This window comes from Procambarus clarkii, chromosome 63 (assembly GCF_040958095.1).
Source record: "Procambarus clarkii isolate CNS0578487 chromosome 63, FALCON_Pclarkii_2.0, whole genome shotgun sequence".
In the NCBI taxonomy this organism is placed as follows: domain Eukaryota; kingdom Metazoa; phylum Arthropoda; class Malacostraca; order Decapoda; family Cambaridae; genus Procambarus; species Procambarus clarkii.
Genome location: NC_091212.1, coordinates 20,838,236 through 20,855,735, shown reverse-complemented (window position 1 = coordinate 20,855,735; position 17,500 = coordinate 20,838,236). Strand labels below are relative to the sequence as shown.

At 41.0% G+C, this 17,500-nt stretch overlaps 2 protein-coding genes across 2 annotated transcripts in view; one reads left to right on the top strand and one right to left on the bottom strand.

The window, feature by feature from the left end:
- The window catches only part of LOC138354543 (uncharacterized), a 77,666-nt gene extending 63,354 nt beyond the window's left edge, over nucleotides 1–14,312 (bottom strand). Inside the window, exon 1 of the mRNA XM_069308906.1 lies at nucleotides 14,177–14,312. Within this exon, the coding sequence (XP_069165007.1) occupies nucleotides 14,177–14,312 (136 nt within the window). The remainder of the gene's footprint in view (nucleotides 1–14,176) is intronic.
- The window catches only part of LOC123769472 (uncharacterized), a 385,122-nt gene that overhangs the window by 137,992 nt on the left and 229,630 nt on the right, over nucleotides 1–17,500 (top strand).

The following is a 17,500-nucleotide window of genomic DNA, read 5'->3' as shown; positions in this document are numbered from 1 at the left end:
GCATTATATTCCCCAAGATCATTGGGGAATATAAACCTGGATATGCGTATGGAAATGTCAAGACGCACAAGCCTGGAAACCCACTTCGGCCAATCATTAGCCAGATACCCACACCCACGTACAGATTGGCAAAGCGACTCAACGGCCTGCTGACTCCTTATGTTCCTTGCGCCTTCAGCCTGAAGTCTCCAAAGGAATTTGTGGACTTACTGCGGGGCGCACGGGCCACAGGGATAAGAGCCTCGTTGGACGTAGAATCGCTGTTTACCAACGTACCTGTGGACGAGACAATCGGAATGATAGCCGACAGAGTGTATCGTGATCCAGCCTGTACTCCTCTTGACATGCCAGAAAGTATTCTGAGGAAACTACTCCAAGCTTGTACTAAAGAGGCACCCTTCTTGAGCCCGGATGGGCATATGTATAAGCAAGTAGATGGGGTCGCTATGGGTTCTCCCCTAGGTGTCCTGTTTGCAAACTTCTACATGGGTACCATCGAGCAAAAAGTCTTAGTCGACATGAACTTGAAACCGGCCATATACTGCAGGTATGTTGACGACATTTTTACACAGGTACCTGATGTCAGACATCTGCAGGAGCTGAAGGAGGCATTTGAGCAGAGTTCCGTGCTGCGTTTCACTTACGAGACGGAAAAGGATGGGAAGCTGCCTTTTCTAGATGTAACAGTCATGGAAAAGGGCGGAGGTTTCCACACTGCAGTCTACACAAAGGAAACAAACATAGGAATGTGCCTAAATGCCAACAGCGACTGCCCTGACAGGTACAAGAGGAGTGTTGTTAACGCATACGTCGACCGTGCTCTCAGCCACAGCTCAGAATGGAAGCAAGTCGACGAAGAACTCTGTAGGGTAAGGCAGGTTCTAGTCAATAACGGCTTCTCCAATGGTTTCATCGAAGACATCATAAGAAGGAAAGTGAAAAGCCATGCAACCTCTGAAGAGACAACTAACACAACACCTATACCCCCTATTAGACTATTTTACAGGAACTTCTTTTCCACAGCTCATAAAACAGAGGAAAGGGTCCTGAAAGATATTGTTAATAGAAACGTTATCCCTACAGACAAAAATCAGAGGATACAACTGACGATTTACTATAAAACCAGAAAAACGGCCAGCCTACTCATGAGAAACTCTCCAGACACGAAACAGAACGCTTTAAAAGAGACTAACGTCGTCTATGCCTTCAAATGCCCACTTGGGGACTGTAAGCTCCAAAAAACCCAGTATATAGGCAAGACAACAACATCTCTTTCTAGGCGTTTAACGATGCATAAACAACAGGGCTCCATTAAGGAACATATAATCTCTTCCCATAACCAAACCATCGCCAGAGAAATCCTAGTAAACAACACAGAAATCATCGATAGATACAGCGATAGCAGGCGGCTTGACGTTTGCGAGGCACTACACATCAAGAAGTCAACACCAGCAATCAACAGCCAATTATTGCACAACTATATTCTACCCACCTCAAGACTCCGCTCCAATATAGAAGCAACAAGAAATATGGACCAATAGGCTTTCTACAAACACTTCTATTCAATATCCATTGTTTCGTGTTCTGTCTTGTGTTGATACTTTTAATACCCTATTAATATCCTCTAATGCCACATCATCCTTCCCACCTCACTCAAATGTAATGCCACATCACCCTTCCCACCTCACTCAAAAGTAGATATAAAATCAGGGAAATGCAAGTTCTAATCAGTTGTGTATTTGTGAAGTCTTTGAAAATGTAATAAGTTTTACGAAACGCGCCCGTGTCGCGTCAGACTAGAAATAAAAATGAATTTTGGAGAAGTGATTTTTGATTTACCTCCAACAGTGAAGCATAATGTACGAAAGATTGAGAAAATTCGTGTTAGAATTATTAATCTTACTTTTTCGGTCATATTTAATAAAATATATATTTATATATATATATATATATATATATATATATATATATAAATATATAAATATATATATATATATATATATATATATATATATATATATATATATATATATATATATATATATATATAATATATATATATATATATATATATATATATATATATATATATATATATATATATATATATATAGATATATATATATATATATATATATATATATATATATATATATATATTATAATATATATACACACATATATATATATATAGGTTATATATAGGAATCTATATGTGTCTATATATAAACACATATAGATTCTTCTATATAGACATTAGCCATTTTCATTCTTCGTCATATCCAAGTCTGCTGTGTGATGCACATGTCTTCTTGCTTCACCACCCTGTAATGAAATATTGTTTGTTACTAATTGTTTTCAATAATACATTTTTTTATTATATAATATTTAATTTATTTATTAAAAACCGTTTCCATATTATAGAAAAAAAAACTAAAACAAGAATCTATATAAAACTATAGAATAGAATAGAATAGAATAATAGAATAGAATCTATATAGAATCTTATATCATATATATATTTATAAAAATAAATATATATATATATATATAAATATATATATATATATTTATATATATGTGTGTATATCACGAAAATAAACACGTGATTAAGAATGTGACAATGTCAGACCACGGAGGAAGAATGAAACAGGAATTTCCTTAAGTACTTTTGTATATTAAATACATCTTCAGAAGGACCTTCTGAAGATGTATTTAATATACAAAAGTACTTAAGGAAATTCCTGTTTCATTCTTCCTCCGTGGTCTGACATTGTCATATTTATATATATATATATATATTATTATATCCTGCATTATTCCAGCCCATTATTAGAGATAGTAGCCACCTCTTATTTTGGTTTTCTTTCATTATTAGTGCTCAGAAAATTAAATATATCTACATATTTAGTCAAAATCAGTTACATTATTTTATCTTATTCATAGCATAAATGTTCTCGAAGATTACTAAAAAGAAATTGAATTAGACTACAGCAAATTGGCAAACTTTACCTTGTATCTGTTTCCACCGAGTTTGTTTGGGGCGTTCTTCAACATATCAGCAATACTTGTCTCAACATCTCTTTCAGTTGCATTAGTGTGGGTGTTGATACAGGCTTCTGGAAATTTATAAGAATTAATTAATATATATAATTATAATTCACTTTGCCATTCCCCATTCCACAGTCCTCTCGTCCTTCCCACTTCCCCGTCCCCACATCATCCCCACTATTCCCACTTCCCTGTCCCATCGTCCTCCTTACCATTTTCCCCTCCCCTGTCCTTCTTCCTCCCCCACCATCTCCCATTCACCTGTCCCTTTGTCCTCCCCAGCATTCCCCTGTCCCCACCATCCCCAACTCCCCAGTCCCCTCGTCCTCCCCACCATTACCCTCTCCTCTGTCCCCTCGTCTTCCCCACCATACCCCCCTCTCGTCCTCCCCACCATTCCAAACTACCTCATCCGATGCATTCTATAATGGTCTGATGCTTCCATCAGAAAATTAGGAACATCAAATGATCTGATATTCCCATCACTGAAAAATAAGAACAGCTAAAAAAATGAAATGAAAAAAATAAAAAAATAAACTATACTCATGAAATGAACAGTATGGTAAACAAAACAGCTCAATTTCAATGCAATGTCACACAAAATTATTAAATCGAAATGAAAATAAATTGAAATCTATGAAAATTCAAATTATCAATGCAATCGGAAATATTGAAATAATATCGCAACATAATATAGTGTGGGTTGCTCTTACGTGCAACAGACGGTGCAGTTTTTCAAAAAAGGCATGGTTTTACCTGTCACAAGTGTGGCATCTATACTTATACTCACGAAATGAACGGTATGGTAAACAACATAGCTCAATTGCAATGCAATGTCACAATAACATTTAATAACAATAATAACAATAACATTTAAATATACTTTAAGATATAATCTAGAAGAAAATAAGAACATTGAAACGGTTCATGAACTCGATTTCAATAAAGGCCACTATGGGGAACTTTGAAAAACAGTTAATGAGTATAATTAGACAGACTTGTTGCTAGGCAGAGGAGTAAATACCCAGCAAACACAAATCATCTACACAACGTTCGCCTATCTCTTGCCATAGGTGTGGGAATGATTTGCATTGAGAATGGTGCAGGAAAGCCTTTGAGAAACTTTTACTCAAAAAATCCAAACACAAAGGTTTAATTATAAATTGTTTTTCTACAATTATTTTCTTCCAAATGTAAAACAAATAGTTTTTACATGTTTAAATATAAAATTTATGGTGTTTTTTTTGTAAAATTCATTAATAAATTGTGAATGATATATATTGGCTGAGTGAAACCTTTAAAATCCATTTAGTTATAATTTGAACAGAAAAAAGTATTTTTCCAAATTTTCTAAAAATTGCTCTTTTTAACACAATTTGACTCCTTATACATTCCACTAAACACTATATCATGTTTAAATATATAATTTATGTATTATTCTCTAAAATAATTTATATAAATTATATAAGTTGCTGGAAAGTGGTGTTAAAGATTATGAAAACATTTTGTTGTGTTAATATGTTCTTATTAACTATGTCTCAAGTTCACAGTTTATCAAACAAGAATATTAACATTCGTCAACTCTTAAAATCTTATATGTTATCTTGCTGGTGCAAAATGGGGTGAATCTTTAGGAACAGCTATAGTATCTATATATCACAAATGGTGTTTTCCCTAACTCAAACAATGTAGGGTTTATTATTCTACACATATTTCTAATGACTCTTAGATGTTTACATTCTCTGAAGTATAATTGTGAAGGCTGTGTCCATCACTCTCAACACAGATTCTTAAACTCGTCTCTGCAGGTTCAACTATATAATTAGTTTCCATTTTGAATTTCCATGGACATTTGTATCCAAAATGAAACCAATGTGGTTTCCTTCAGCGCCTTCAGCCAGCACATTTGCTCATTCATTTCCACAGATTCCAACAAGGTAGGGGATTTACAGAAATTTGTATATTCATATTGTTATATATTAAAAATATGAATGCAGTTCAATATGATAAGACAAATACATGAGTTTATGATAAATTCGTTTTCTGTGATATACCATTGATATGCTCTTTTTTTCTTTAAACGGCAGACTAAACTAAAGTGCTCACATCAACAGATTTGATGTATAAATGGTCAACGCTCAACAGAGTTAGTATAAATGTATTAGTATAAATCTTACTTGTCTCATTGTTAATTCACATTCAATGTCAACTTGTGGTTGCATTGTACAAGGCCAACACAGATGATCGAAGGAAACTAACTCTGCTCTAGTTCCATGAAGTTGCTATTTGGTCTTTACTCAATGCATTGTACATGCATTGTACAAGGCCAACACAGATGATCGAAGGAAACTAACTCTGCTCTAGTTCCATGAAGTTGCTATTTGGTCTTTATTGAAATTTGACAAGGCAGAGTGGCCTGCAACAACTACACCATCTCCACATCTAGTTCATGCTCCAGACATAAATCATGACACTGGTCCTGTGTATCCTGCTGCTGACCCGTCAACACCTGGCCCGTCGGGTGTGAGGCGCCCTCTCTTCACGTCTACACCTAGTGCTGAAGCTGAATCTGATGAAGATAATTCATATTCCACATTAGTGTTTGAAAACAATAGTGAGAGCGACGATTCAGACAGTAGTTTATTGCCAACCAAGAGACAACAGCGACGTGTTGTTATAGCAGAGACTCGCCTGAACTATAAATTGAAACATGAGCTGGTAAAAATCCCCAAACGTCGCAGGTGTGAAGTGTGTTCAAAGTCGGGTATCAGGAAGGAAACTGGTATAGCGTGCAAGACATGCGATGTTCCACTTTGCGTCATACCTTGTTACACCACTTATCACAGGAAAAGGGTGTATTGGGTGGACAAGAAATAACCACCTACATCAGCTTCACTCCACCTAGGAACATCTGTTGAGCAACTTCAGGAATCAGTACCTGAAGGAGGTGGAGTGGAGATAAAATGCTCAACTTATTTTACTACAATCGTCTTTGCATTGGTAAGTACACATAATTGTCTTAGATTGTTTCAGTATTGTAGTCTATTTTCTTAGGAATATTTTGATACCTAAATGAGAACTGTAGCACGAAAACTAAAGTAAGTATACATGAAACAAGAGAAACTTTTTTTGTGGGTGTTGCGGGTGTGAGTTGGAGTGTCAAGAGCGGGTTCCGGTTGTGTGTTTTCCGTCATCTCTACAGCTGTGAATTCCAAGGAATTGTATTTGATATGCATATGTCTGTGTAGGGAATTTTATTCCGAACACTATACAAAAAAAAACGGTGTGAAACAAGTATAAACTTGAAAAACATGAGCAAAGTAAAAACTTTTGACGCTCACGGGTACAAACACGCGTAAGATTTTATTCGCCGCAAATTTATTTGACGCTGTGTTGGCCAACTCTACCCATGTTCTTATAGAACTTTCTATTGCGAACACATTGCTATAAAAATGAAATACGTAGCTCCAGAAATATTGTCAGGACAGTGAAATCAGTATAAACATTCAAAGCCCTGCATCACACCAGTGTCGTCCCTGCTGAAATCACGGCTAATGCTTCGCCCAGTTCCCACACTCGTGCGGGTCACCCGATACCATAATTAGACATTGGTAGGCATATGTCTGGGTGGGGAATTTTATTGTGAGTTCAGTGATATCAAAATGAGCGCTGTAGGATGACTGTGAGGCTGGCAACAAACGAAAGAGTATGAACATTTACTTCCTGTTTGGGTGTCACGGCGAGTCATCTTCGTGTTTATTTACTTCGTGGTGGGATACCAAATGCTTCGGTGACATTTTATGCATATGATCTTGTAGAGAATTTTATTGCCAACGCATTGATACCAAAATGAAAAACGTAGCTCGAGAATTGAGGTTAGCAGCGTGAAAAGATTATAAACTTTTTTGTGTTTACGCTTGAGCACAACCTGCTTGTTTTTCCAGCTAGTGCCGCGCGCACTAAAGTGTGCATTATACACACCATAATGCACCAGTACACACCATAAGGCACCAGAACACACACCATAAGGCACCAGTACACACCATAATGCACCAGTACACACCATAATGCACCAGTACACACCATAATGCACCAGTACACACCATAAGGCACCAGTACACAATAAGGCACCAGTACACACAATAATGCACCAGTACACACCATAAGGCACCAGTACACTCCATACGGCACCAGTACGCACCATAAGGCACTAGAACACACCAAAAGGCACCAGTAAACACCATAAAGCACCTGTATACACCATAAGGCCCCAGTACACACCATAAGGTACGAGTACACACTATAAGGCACCATCAGTACACACCTACAGGTATTTGTTTCTGGTGTGGTGCTCATGGGATCTGTTACAACCTTCTAGGAAGCTTTTAGGGTCAGGATTGACATTACAGTGCAGCGTTTTATATATATAAAATACACATGAGAGTATGTGCAGGGACTTAATATCTAACATATTCAGAGATTTGAGTAAGGGGTCCATATATACTGCCCGGTTGCCTGAAATGCTATATGCCTACTATATTGGCTTTAGGTATTGTATGCACTAGCTCTATCTATAAATCCAACATTATGTTTGTAAATCAACTATGTATGTACTTTCCTGAATAAAATTGACTTTACTCTACACTTATATGCTCTGTGGATTTGTTATCCCTTATCGTTTGGGAGAAAAAAAATGACTAATACGTTCGGCGAATGACTGACTTCAACTTCACTTTGACTTCGTTCATGTCATCGTATTTTCCGTAATATATAAAGGTTATGACAATGCAATTATATTATTGTGTTCAAATAATTTGGAAATTTCATGTACCCTAAAAATAGTAAAATAAAGAATAAGAATAATTAAATAATTGTTGTAGTAAATTGTCACACGTTCATCATACGCAAACGAACACACAGTGTGGAGCGTCAGTAGACCAAGGTCCGCGCCATTTTAAAACACGGCTTCGAATGTAAGTAATGTTTTTCTCGTACTAACACTGTGTTATGCAATAGATTAGGTCTTGAATTCACAAATTTAGTTGTTACATCTGACAGAGTATGTTAGACGGTGTAATGCTGGTCCATGTTGACGTATTTGTGGGTTGATTGGTTTACATGTGATGGCACACAATATCGGCACCCCACAACATGCTGTTGAAGTTGGAATGCATGGCATAGGCTCCTCACACAATGTTCTTTATGTGGTCCTCAGGTGATAGTTTTCTATTTAGAACCACCCCTAGATCTCTTTCTTTATCAGAATTCCTTAAAGATTTCTCACATGGTTTTCCTAATGATAGATTGTGGGCTGTAAGGGACAGGTTTGATGTATGGATTAGTTGATAGAAGTTCCAGTCCACCTGTAGACAGGGATCTCACATCAGCTTGTATATTATACAAGGATAAGATTTGATAAATTTAGTTATTTGACTGAACACTGGCTCTGTTTAAATCAGAGATTTAAACATACATAGTCTAACCTAGCTCCTTTCTTTTTTACCTAGCCTAACCTAGCTTTTTTTCCCAAGCCGGTCTATGGCCCATGTTTTTTTTCGATGCCTCAGTGGTCCATGCACATGTCCGTTCAAGGGGATTAAATAGCCGTTCTATGGCCCCAGGGTTTTACGAACTTCTTTTTCCCAAGCCGGTCTATGGCCCGTGTTTTTTTTTATGCCTCAGTGGTCCATGCACAGGTCCGTTCAAGGGGATTAAATAGCCGTTCTATGGCCCCAGGGTTTTCTCAAATTTTCTTTCATAGCCGGTCTATGGCCCCTGGGTTTTACGAACTTTTTTTCCCAAGCCGGTCTATGGCCCCTGGGTTTTACGAACTTTTTTTCCCAAGCCGGTCTATGGCGTGTATGTTAAATAAACCAAATTTTTCACTTTTGACAATTGAGCACCTGCTACATCCAGATTCTAGGGAGAACCACCCTCTCACCTAACTTGTTCCAACCATGTCTACCACGCTGCTTGCGAAAGTTAATTTTCTAATATTTCTGTGGCATCTTTGTTTGGTTACCTTTTACAATATCTTCTTTTTATTCTACCATCTAGTTTTGGCATTTTATGCCTCTAACCTGGGAGCCACTTATTGGCAAGTCTATACCTTTACCAGTTGATGTGATTCTTTAGATATGGGCACCATATCTCCAGGTGTCCTACACAATTAGCTTTAATTAAATTTTCCAAAATTATCACTTACACTTGTAATACAGGGTTCTAGGTTCCCTATAGTGTCCTTTATTGAAATAGAGTTTAACAACAATTTCAATGTCCCTATTTTCTTTTAGATTATATCTCAACATATAATTAATGTCCAACAGGACATGATTACTCTTTCCAATGGGAGGATGGTATTGAATATTTGATCTAGTACTGATGGAATAATTTATATAATAATCACTAGAAATTATTTCGATAAGAATTTGAATTTATGCATGTCTTTGTTTTGGCATGCCTCTATTTCCATATGTTACATTTCTGCATGTCTCCAATTCTGGAAGTGTTCACTTTTGCATGTGCCTGACAAGGATGTTATATGCACCAGCTTTAATTATCACACATTGTATATAATGAATGACTTATTTTTAGAATTTTAATACATATTGCATCTGTCAATACATTATTAACAATAATATAGGTAATATGGTAGTCTAATGTAGAAATTTGACACTCTTTAACAGAATGTACGAGTATAAGCGAAAAAAGCGACTCCAATACAACAACAGATGGATGCAAGTATCAAGAAGGCTAAAACGTATACACAAAATGCATCCAAATACAGCTGTACACACTAGTGAACCCATTAATCTTACTGAGGCAGCATCAAGTTCAGAGATTGAGTCGTCAGACAATGACATTAGTTCTTTTGAAGCCGAGTCAAATCAAGAGTATGGATTAGGCTCTGAAATTGATGATTTACACATGAATCTTACTGATATTCATGATGTATTATCTAATTCTCAAAGTGAGGAGGAGAATGATGACCATGATAATCATCATTCACTTGTTTACCCACAGAATTTATTAATTCAGTGGGTAAACAAGAATGGTGTTACACACAATGCTGTTGATGAATTATTAAAAATTTTGAGGCAAATGGGAATTGACTACTTACCAAAAACAGCTCGGACACTAATCAGTTCTGAAAGGTACATAGAAACTCAGCAAAAATCTGGAATGAAATATGTCTACTTTGGGTTAAAAGAGGAACTGTTAAAAAACATAAGTAGATATCCAAAAGCAACTATAAAAGGACTGAGACAATTATTATTGTCATGTAACATTGATGGCCTTCCTATATTTAGAAGCAAAAATGATGCTTTGTGGCCAGTTCTCTGTGCAGTAATGAATATTACACCTTTGAAAGTCTTTCCAGTTGTCCTCATGTATGGACGTTCTAAGCCAAGTGATTTAAATTTCTTATATGATTTTATATCTGATATGGATGACCTTTTGTTGCATGGGATTCAATATGGTAACAGAACTATCAACATAAAATTACAATGTGTAATTTGTGATGCACCTGCTAAGGCTATGGTGAAGTCCATAAAACTGTTTTCAGGTTATTATGGCTGTGACAAATGTGAACAGAAAGGTACTTGGATGGGGAAAATGACATATCCAGAAGTAACAAATTTAACCATTAGAACAGACACACGCTTCCGTAATCAATCTAACTCGCAACATCATCATGGTAAATCACCATTCTGTGACTTGAACATAGACTTAATTGCAGCGTTTCCCATTGACTATATGCACCAGGTGTGCCTTGGTGTTATGAAGCGACTTCTTGTCACCTGGATACGGAAAAACACATTTAAATTATGTAGCCGCCAGATTTCTGAAATTAGTGCTAGATTGGTGAGCATAAAAGATTTTGTGCCCAATATTTTTGCACGTAAACCACGAGGTTTGGAAGAAATTGACAGATGGAAGGCAACTGAATACAGACAGTTTCTTCTCTACACAGGAAAGCTTGTATTGAAAGGTATTCTACCCCAAGAGATGTATCATCATTTCCTTACTCTCAGTGTTGGTATAAGTTTTCTTGTTTCGCCCACATGTATGTCCTTAAAATACGGCAAATATGCTCATGACCTTTTGCTGAATTTTGTATCAAGGTGTGGTGATCTGTATGGGAAAGATTTTCTAGTCTACAATGTTCACAGTTTGATTCACCTAACAGCAGATGCTGAGGAACATGGTACTCTTGACAGTTGTTCAGCTTTTCCATTTGAAAATTATTTGCATCAGCTGAAAAAGATGGTCAGATCAAGTAAAAATCCAATTGTCCAAATTACAAAAAGAATAAAGGAGTGTTACGGCCCTCTCGGGACGCAACGGGGTTCTTACTCTGATGTCGTTAGAGGAAGATATATATATCCGACCCCAAGCCAGTAGAGGCTTTCAAGGGATGCGATCCGTGACGCAAGTAACTTAAAGGGAGTAGGGAAAGAAAGTTAAGAACTTAATATTATAATTAACACCATCACCATAAATATATATAATAGTAAAACGTACACAAGGGGGAGGGGTATTAACACTTTACAAGGGGATCAACACTGTAGTCTTCTGCTGGAGACTATGGATCCTCGAAGCTAGGTGCTGAGTCCGCGGCGCTTTCTTCGTGGCCTCAAGACGTGTCCTCTGAGAACGCCGAGTCTACCCTGGCCACAGGTCAGCCACAACACAGGTCCACTGGGGGCACCGTCGTGGAGGCCGTCAACCACACGTCCAGCAGGTCTGCTGGCAGGTACTGAGCCAACAAGGCTGGTACGGCCACTCCACGAACGATAAAAGGGGTACGCCCTAGACAGGAGTCTCGTGTGATATCACCAATCACCCTCCTGTCCTCACTACCCCAGTGGATTATCGTCTCCAACCGTCGGTCCCGGGTAAATCCTTTAACTGCCACTCCAATGGCAGGCTAACACACCACAGTGTTCTTCCGGGGGGGCGACGTCACAAAAGCTGCAGCAAACTTCACTGTATGGAGACTGGCTGCCTCGGGTAGACTGACTCCACCTTCAACACAGTGGTCCCAGGTCGGCTCTGTAAGCAGACACGTCATTAATAACCGGGACACTAATACACCACACTCACAGGCTCAGATACAAACGCCCGACATATCCACTCCATAGATGGCGCTGTCGTTGGAGCACCACCTCACCAGAGGTCAGTAGCGGCGGTGTTGAGCGCTGAACCAGACTGGAAACTGGTCCTCGAGGCCAGTACACGCTGTCCTCACTAGGTGTCGTCGTTCGTTTGGCGGGGGTTTCGGGAGCTGACCCACAGATGGCGTTTTTGTCACTGCTCCAGGCACGGACGCTGGATCCGGGTTCGTAACACCTCCCCACCAAAAAGAATTTGGTTTGGGGTTCTATAAAAAACACAAACCAAATTAGCAGGGCGACACAACTCCAAATGGACTTACATGCTTTATGATCTGGAATAGCGAGGCTGTCGCGTCCACAGAACTGTCCTACTGGGCAATTCCGGCTCAATGGGAACTTTAAAATTGAAGGCGATGACCTGCCTGACGTAATCTTCCACGTCTCCACTGCGATGTCAAGCAGGGGCGTCATCTCACATCTCTCGAGTACGGATTGGTTTCGACGCGATCTGGGGTGACTCGACACTTTCCTATGTCGTGGCACCGATGATGGCTGACCACAGACGGCATTTCTGGTGCCAGTCCGATGGTCCTTCAGGGAGACAGGAACCTGGAATACAGGGGTCTGATAATTCAGAGTGATAGCGACCGCGAGTAAAACAGTACTTACAGCATACTCTACTAGGTCCACACCTAGTCCCAACGGGGCTGTTCGTACGTCGCAGGTGGCATTCGCTCTGCCACCGTCAGGTCGACCAACGTTCCACATAACGCTGCATTGAGGCTCAGCAGTCACGCGGGGGGTGTCAACCTGTCGGAAACAGTCACTCACATTATCACATGTCGTACCTCCTGTATCATCTATTACCTCCCAGGTCCCTTCTTCAACTGCAACACTTGCAGTACAACTCTCCAATCCCTGGGACCTCTTCTCGATGTTCACGGGAGCCATCATCCTTCGGGTCGTCCACTGATCCTTACTGAGAACACAGAGAGCACATAGGAGAACACATACGAGAATCAAACAAAGTATCGCTAAGAAACATGAGGCCAATTGAGGGATAAGCTTCCCGAGCCAGTCATGTCCATAGCCGGCCACATCCACACGCCTGGCTTGGACCGAAGAGGGCACTAGACCTTTTGAACACACCGCACCTACCTCTGACGTCTGGGGAATCTCTGGCTGGTTCACTACATGCTGTACCTTGCCATACCGCAAGCACACATCCGCCTTCGCTCCAGACTCGTTGGTATCCGTGGGTGCCCGCACACAAGGCCTCTCTTCTTGCTCAGGTACCTCTGCCTTCTTAACTTCATGTTCCTTGTCGAGAGAATCAGGAGACACTGCTAGATAACTGTCGATCTGCGGGGGAGAGGACAAATTAGACATGTTCAAATCCGGGTCTGTCTTTACCTGGACATTACCATTGCCTGTTACCTCAGACCGTGCTGTTCCGGTAGACTCGTCCGCAACCTTGGGACGATTGGTGCTCCAATCTGTCACCAAGTCGTTGGCTAGTACCACGTCAATCCCAGCCACAGGGAGGGTATCGACTACTGCCAACTCACATGTGCCGCTGAAATAAGGCGAATCAAGATGTACTGGCACTAAGGGGGCGATGTACTGCGTCCTAGGAAACCCAACCAGGATCACCTCTGGTCTCCCATCCACACTTACTCCCTCGGGTAACGAGCTCTTCACGATCAGGGACTGGGCTGCTCCACTATCTCTGAGCACTACAATTGATCTACCAGTATGATTACTCGTTACATACCCGGTTGAAGTGTGAGGGACCAACAAACTTGGTCCTTCCTGCGTCGTCGTAGACTGGTTTCCTACTGGTGGTGTAACACAGCTCATCAACATCACCTCCCTTCGTGCGCTGCCACCTCTTCTGCCTCGGCACCTAGCAGCTATGTGCCCTTTCTGCCCACAAGTCCAGCACACCATATTCCTCCTCGGGCTCCGGTGTTTCGGACTGCTAGGACTTGTTCTTCGGGGACTACTTGGGGGCGTCTTCTTAGCACTTTGTGGGACGGGTCTTACTTCTTCTACGTCGTGAGGTCGGTCAAACCGGCGCTGGTAATTCCTCGGGACGTACTTAGCAGACGGCCTATGAGTAAGGATATACTCTTCAGCCATGGTGGCTGCTGCACTCAAGGTCTCTACCTGCTGTTCCTCTAAGTACGTCTTGAGGTCTCCAGATAAACAATCCTTGAAGTCCTCGAGCAGAATCAGCTGCTCGAGGTCTTCCTTGGTCTCCACCTTCCGAGAGGCACACCATTCCTGGAAAAGTCGCTCCTTGATCGTGGCGAATTCGGTAAAAGTGTGCTCTGAGGTCTTCTTCAGGTTTCTAAATTTCTGCCTGTACGCCTCAGGTACCAATTGGTACGCCATGAGCACAACCTTCTTCACCTTGTCATAATCGCTGGAGTCGTCAAGGGATAACGTAGAGTAGGCGATTTGGGCCTTCCCAGTCAAGACTGACTGTATCATGATGGCCCAATTCTCCCTTGGCCACTCCAAAGAGGCAGCGACTTTCTCGAAGGCTGCAAAGAATTTTGACACCTCCTTCTCATGGAATTTGGGGACCATTTTGATGTTGCGTACCGGATCGAAGCTACTGGTGTCCGCTGTTTGCCTCCGACCACCGCCTAATCGCAATACTTCTAGTTCATGTTGTCTCTCTCTTTCCTCTTTGTCTCGTTCTCGTTCTTCTCTCTCTCGTCTCTCTTCTCTTTCTCGTTCTTCTCTCTCTCGTTCTCGTTCTTCTCTTTCTCGTCTCTCTTCTCTTTCTCGTTCTTCTCTTTCTCGTTTCTCTTCTCTTTCTCGTTCTTCTCTCTCCCGTCTCTCTTCTCTTTCTCGTTCTTCTCTTTCTCGTTTCTCTTCTCTTTCTCGCTCTTCTCTTCTTTCTTCTCTTTCTAATTCTAAACGCCTCATTGCCAATTCTTTTTCTTTCATCTCCATTTCTTTATTTTTCATCTCCACTTCTTTATCTTTTAATTCTCGTTCCATTTCTAACTTCTTCCATTCATTTTCCCGATTAATTTCTAGGGCACGCATCTTGACTGTTAGGAAGCTGATATTAAGCTCGCCGGCATCACTGTCAACGTCGCTGCCCTTATCTTCCTTTTCCGTGGAAGCTATTTCCTCACCTTCCCTTGTACTAGGAGTCTCGCTTCCCTGTTTCTCTTCTGCCTTCAGGTGCCGGTGAACCTTGGACAAGATCTCCACACGGGAATCACTGGCACGGATCTTGATCTCCAGGTAGGCGCTCACTAGTACAAGTTCCGGTTTGCTCAGATATTTTAATCTGGCAAGACAATCTTCTCTGTTCAGAAAAGCCTGAACCTCGTCCAGATCGTCAATGGTAGCTTTGTCTGCCATTGTCACAGGTGGAACACTTAACGAGCACTTAACACACCGAGCACTGTTCTACGTCAATATTGCACTTTATCGCACCAAACACTGCACTTGCCAATATTGCACGTAATCACTTCGGGCACCGCACTACCCAATATTGCACTGAGTCCAAGCGAACACTTCGCTCTACAATATTACACTAAATCACTGAGCACCGCACTAGGCAATATTGCACTTAATCGCTTAATCACAGCGAGCACCGCACTGCACAATATCGCACTTAGTCACTCTTTCGCACCGCACAGGACGTATGTCACAATCGTCACACACAGGGGGAATTATATACAGGGATTACGCCACTTCACCACCCCTGTCAAACATACTTAACAAGGGGACGGATCCCGCTGGGGATGCCAATTATGTTACGGCCCTCTCGGGACGCAACGGGGTTCTTACTCTGATGTCGTTAGAGGAAGATATATATATCCGACCCCAAGCCAGTAGAGGCTTTCAAGGGATGCGATCCGTGACGCAAGTAACTTAAAGGGAGTAGGGAAAGAAAGTTAAGAACTTAATATTATAATTAACACCATCACCATAAATATATATAATAGTAAAACGTACACAAGGGGGAGGGGTATTAACACTTTACAAGGGGATCAACACTGTAGTCTTCTGCTGGAGACTATGGATCCTCGAAGCTAGGTGCTGAGTCCGCGGCGCTTTCTTCGTGGCCTCAAGACGTGTCCTCTGAGAACGCCGAGTCTACCCTGGCCACAGGTCAGCCACAACACAGGTCCACTGGGGGCACCGTCGTGGAGGCCGTCAACCACACGTCCAGCAGGTCTGCTGGCAGGTACTGAGCCAACAAGGCTGGTACGGCCACTCCACGAACGATAAAAGGGGTACGCCCTAGACAGGAGTCTCGTGTGATATCACCAATCACCCTCCTGTCCTCACTACCCCAGTGGATTATCGTCTCCAACCGTCGGTCCCGGGTAAATCCTTTAACTGCCACTCCAATGGCAGGCTAACACACCACAGTGTTCTTCCGGGGGGGCGACGTCACAAAAGCTGCAGCAAACTTCACTGTATGGAGACTGGCTGCCTCGGGTAGACTGACTCCACCTTCAACACAGTGGCCCAGGTCGGCTCTGTAAGCAGACACGTCATTAATAACCGGGACACTAATACACCACACTCACAGGCTCAGATACAAACGCCCGACATATCCACTCCATAGATGGCGCTGTCGTTGGAGCACCACCTCACCAGAGGTCAGTAGCGGCGGTGTTGAGCGCTGAACCAGACTGGAAACTGGTCCTCGAGGCCAGTACACGCTGTCCTCACTAGGTGTCGTCGTTCGTTTGGCGGGGGTTTCGGGAGCTGACCCACAGATGGCGTTTTTGTCACTGCTCCAGGCATGGACGCTGGATCCGGGTTCGTAACAAGGAGGCTGAAAATACCATGATTTATAAAACATCTCCAGATAATAAAATTTCTCATAAATTTCCTAACAATGTATATTCGTTACCTGGATATAATTGCTGTGAAGTGTTAAGGACTGTACACAGCCGAAGAAGTGAAGAAAATTACTTCATTGTTAGGGTATATCCTTTTCAAAGCCCAATATTTACTAGTCCTTGTGATTCAAGAATATTTGGGGCCTTCAATGTTAATCCACGTAAGGACTTTTTAAAAAAAGTGTATAGGATTAACACATCAACCAGAGGAATGTTAATCAAGAAAACAGAAAGTACTTATATCTTCTTGTCAATACTACATGATTTATGACTAGTAAGTTTCTTGTGATTGTTTTTAATTCTTGTGCAAGCTGTAGGAATACTCTTTGCTTACATTGCAAACTTTTAACTTTAGTAAAAAGTATTGTTCACCATCATAACATATTAGAATTAAGGTTAACATTGTTGTTTAGTACTATATAAAATTAGTGACTGCTTATTTTC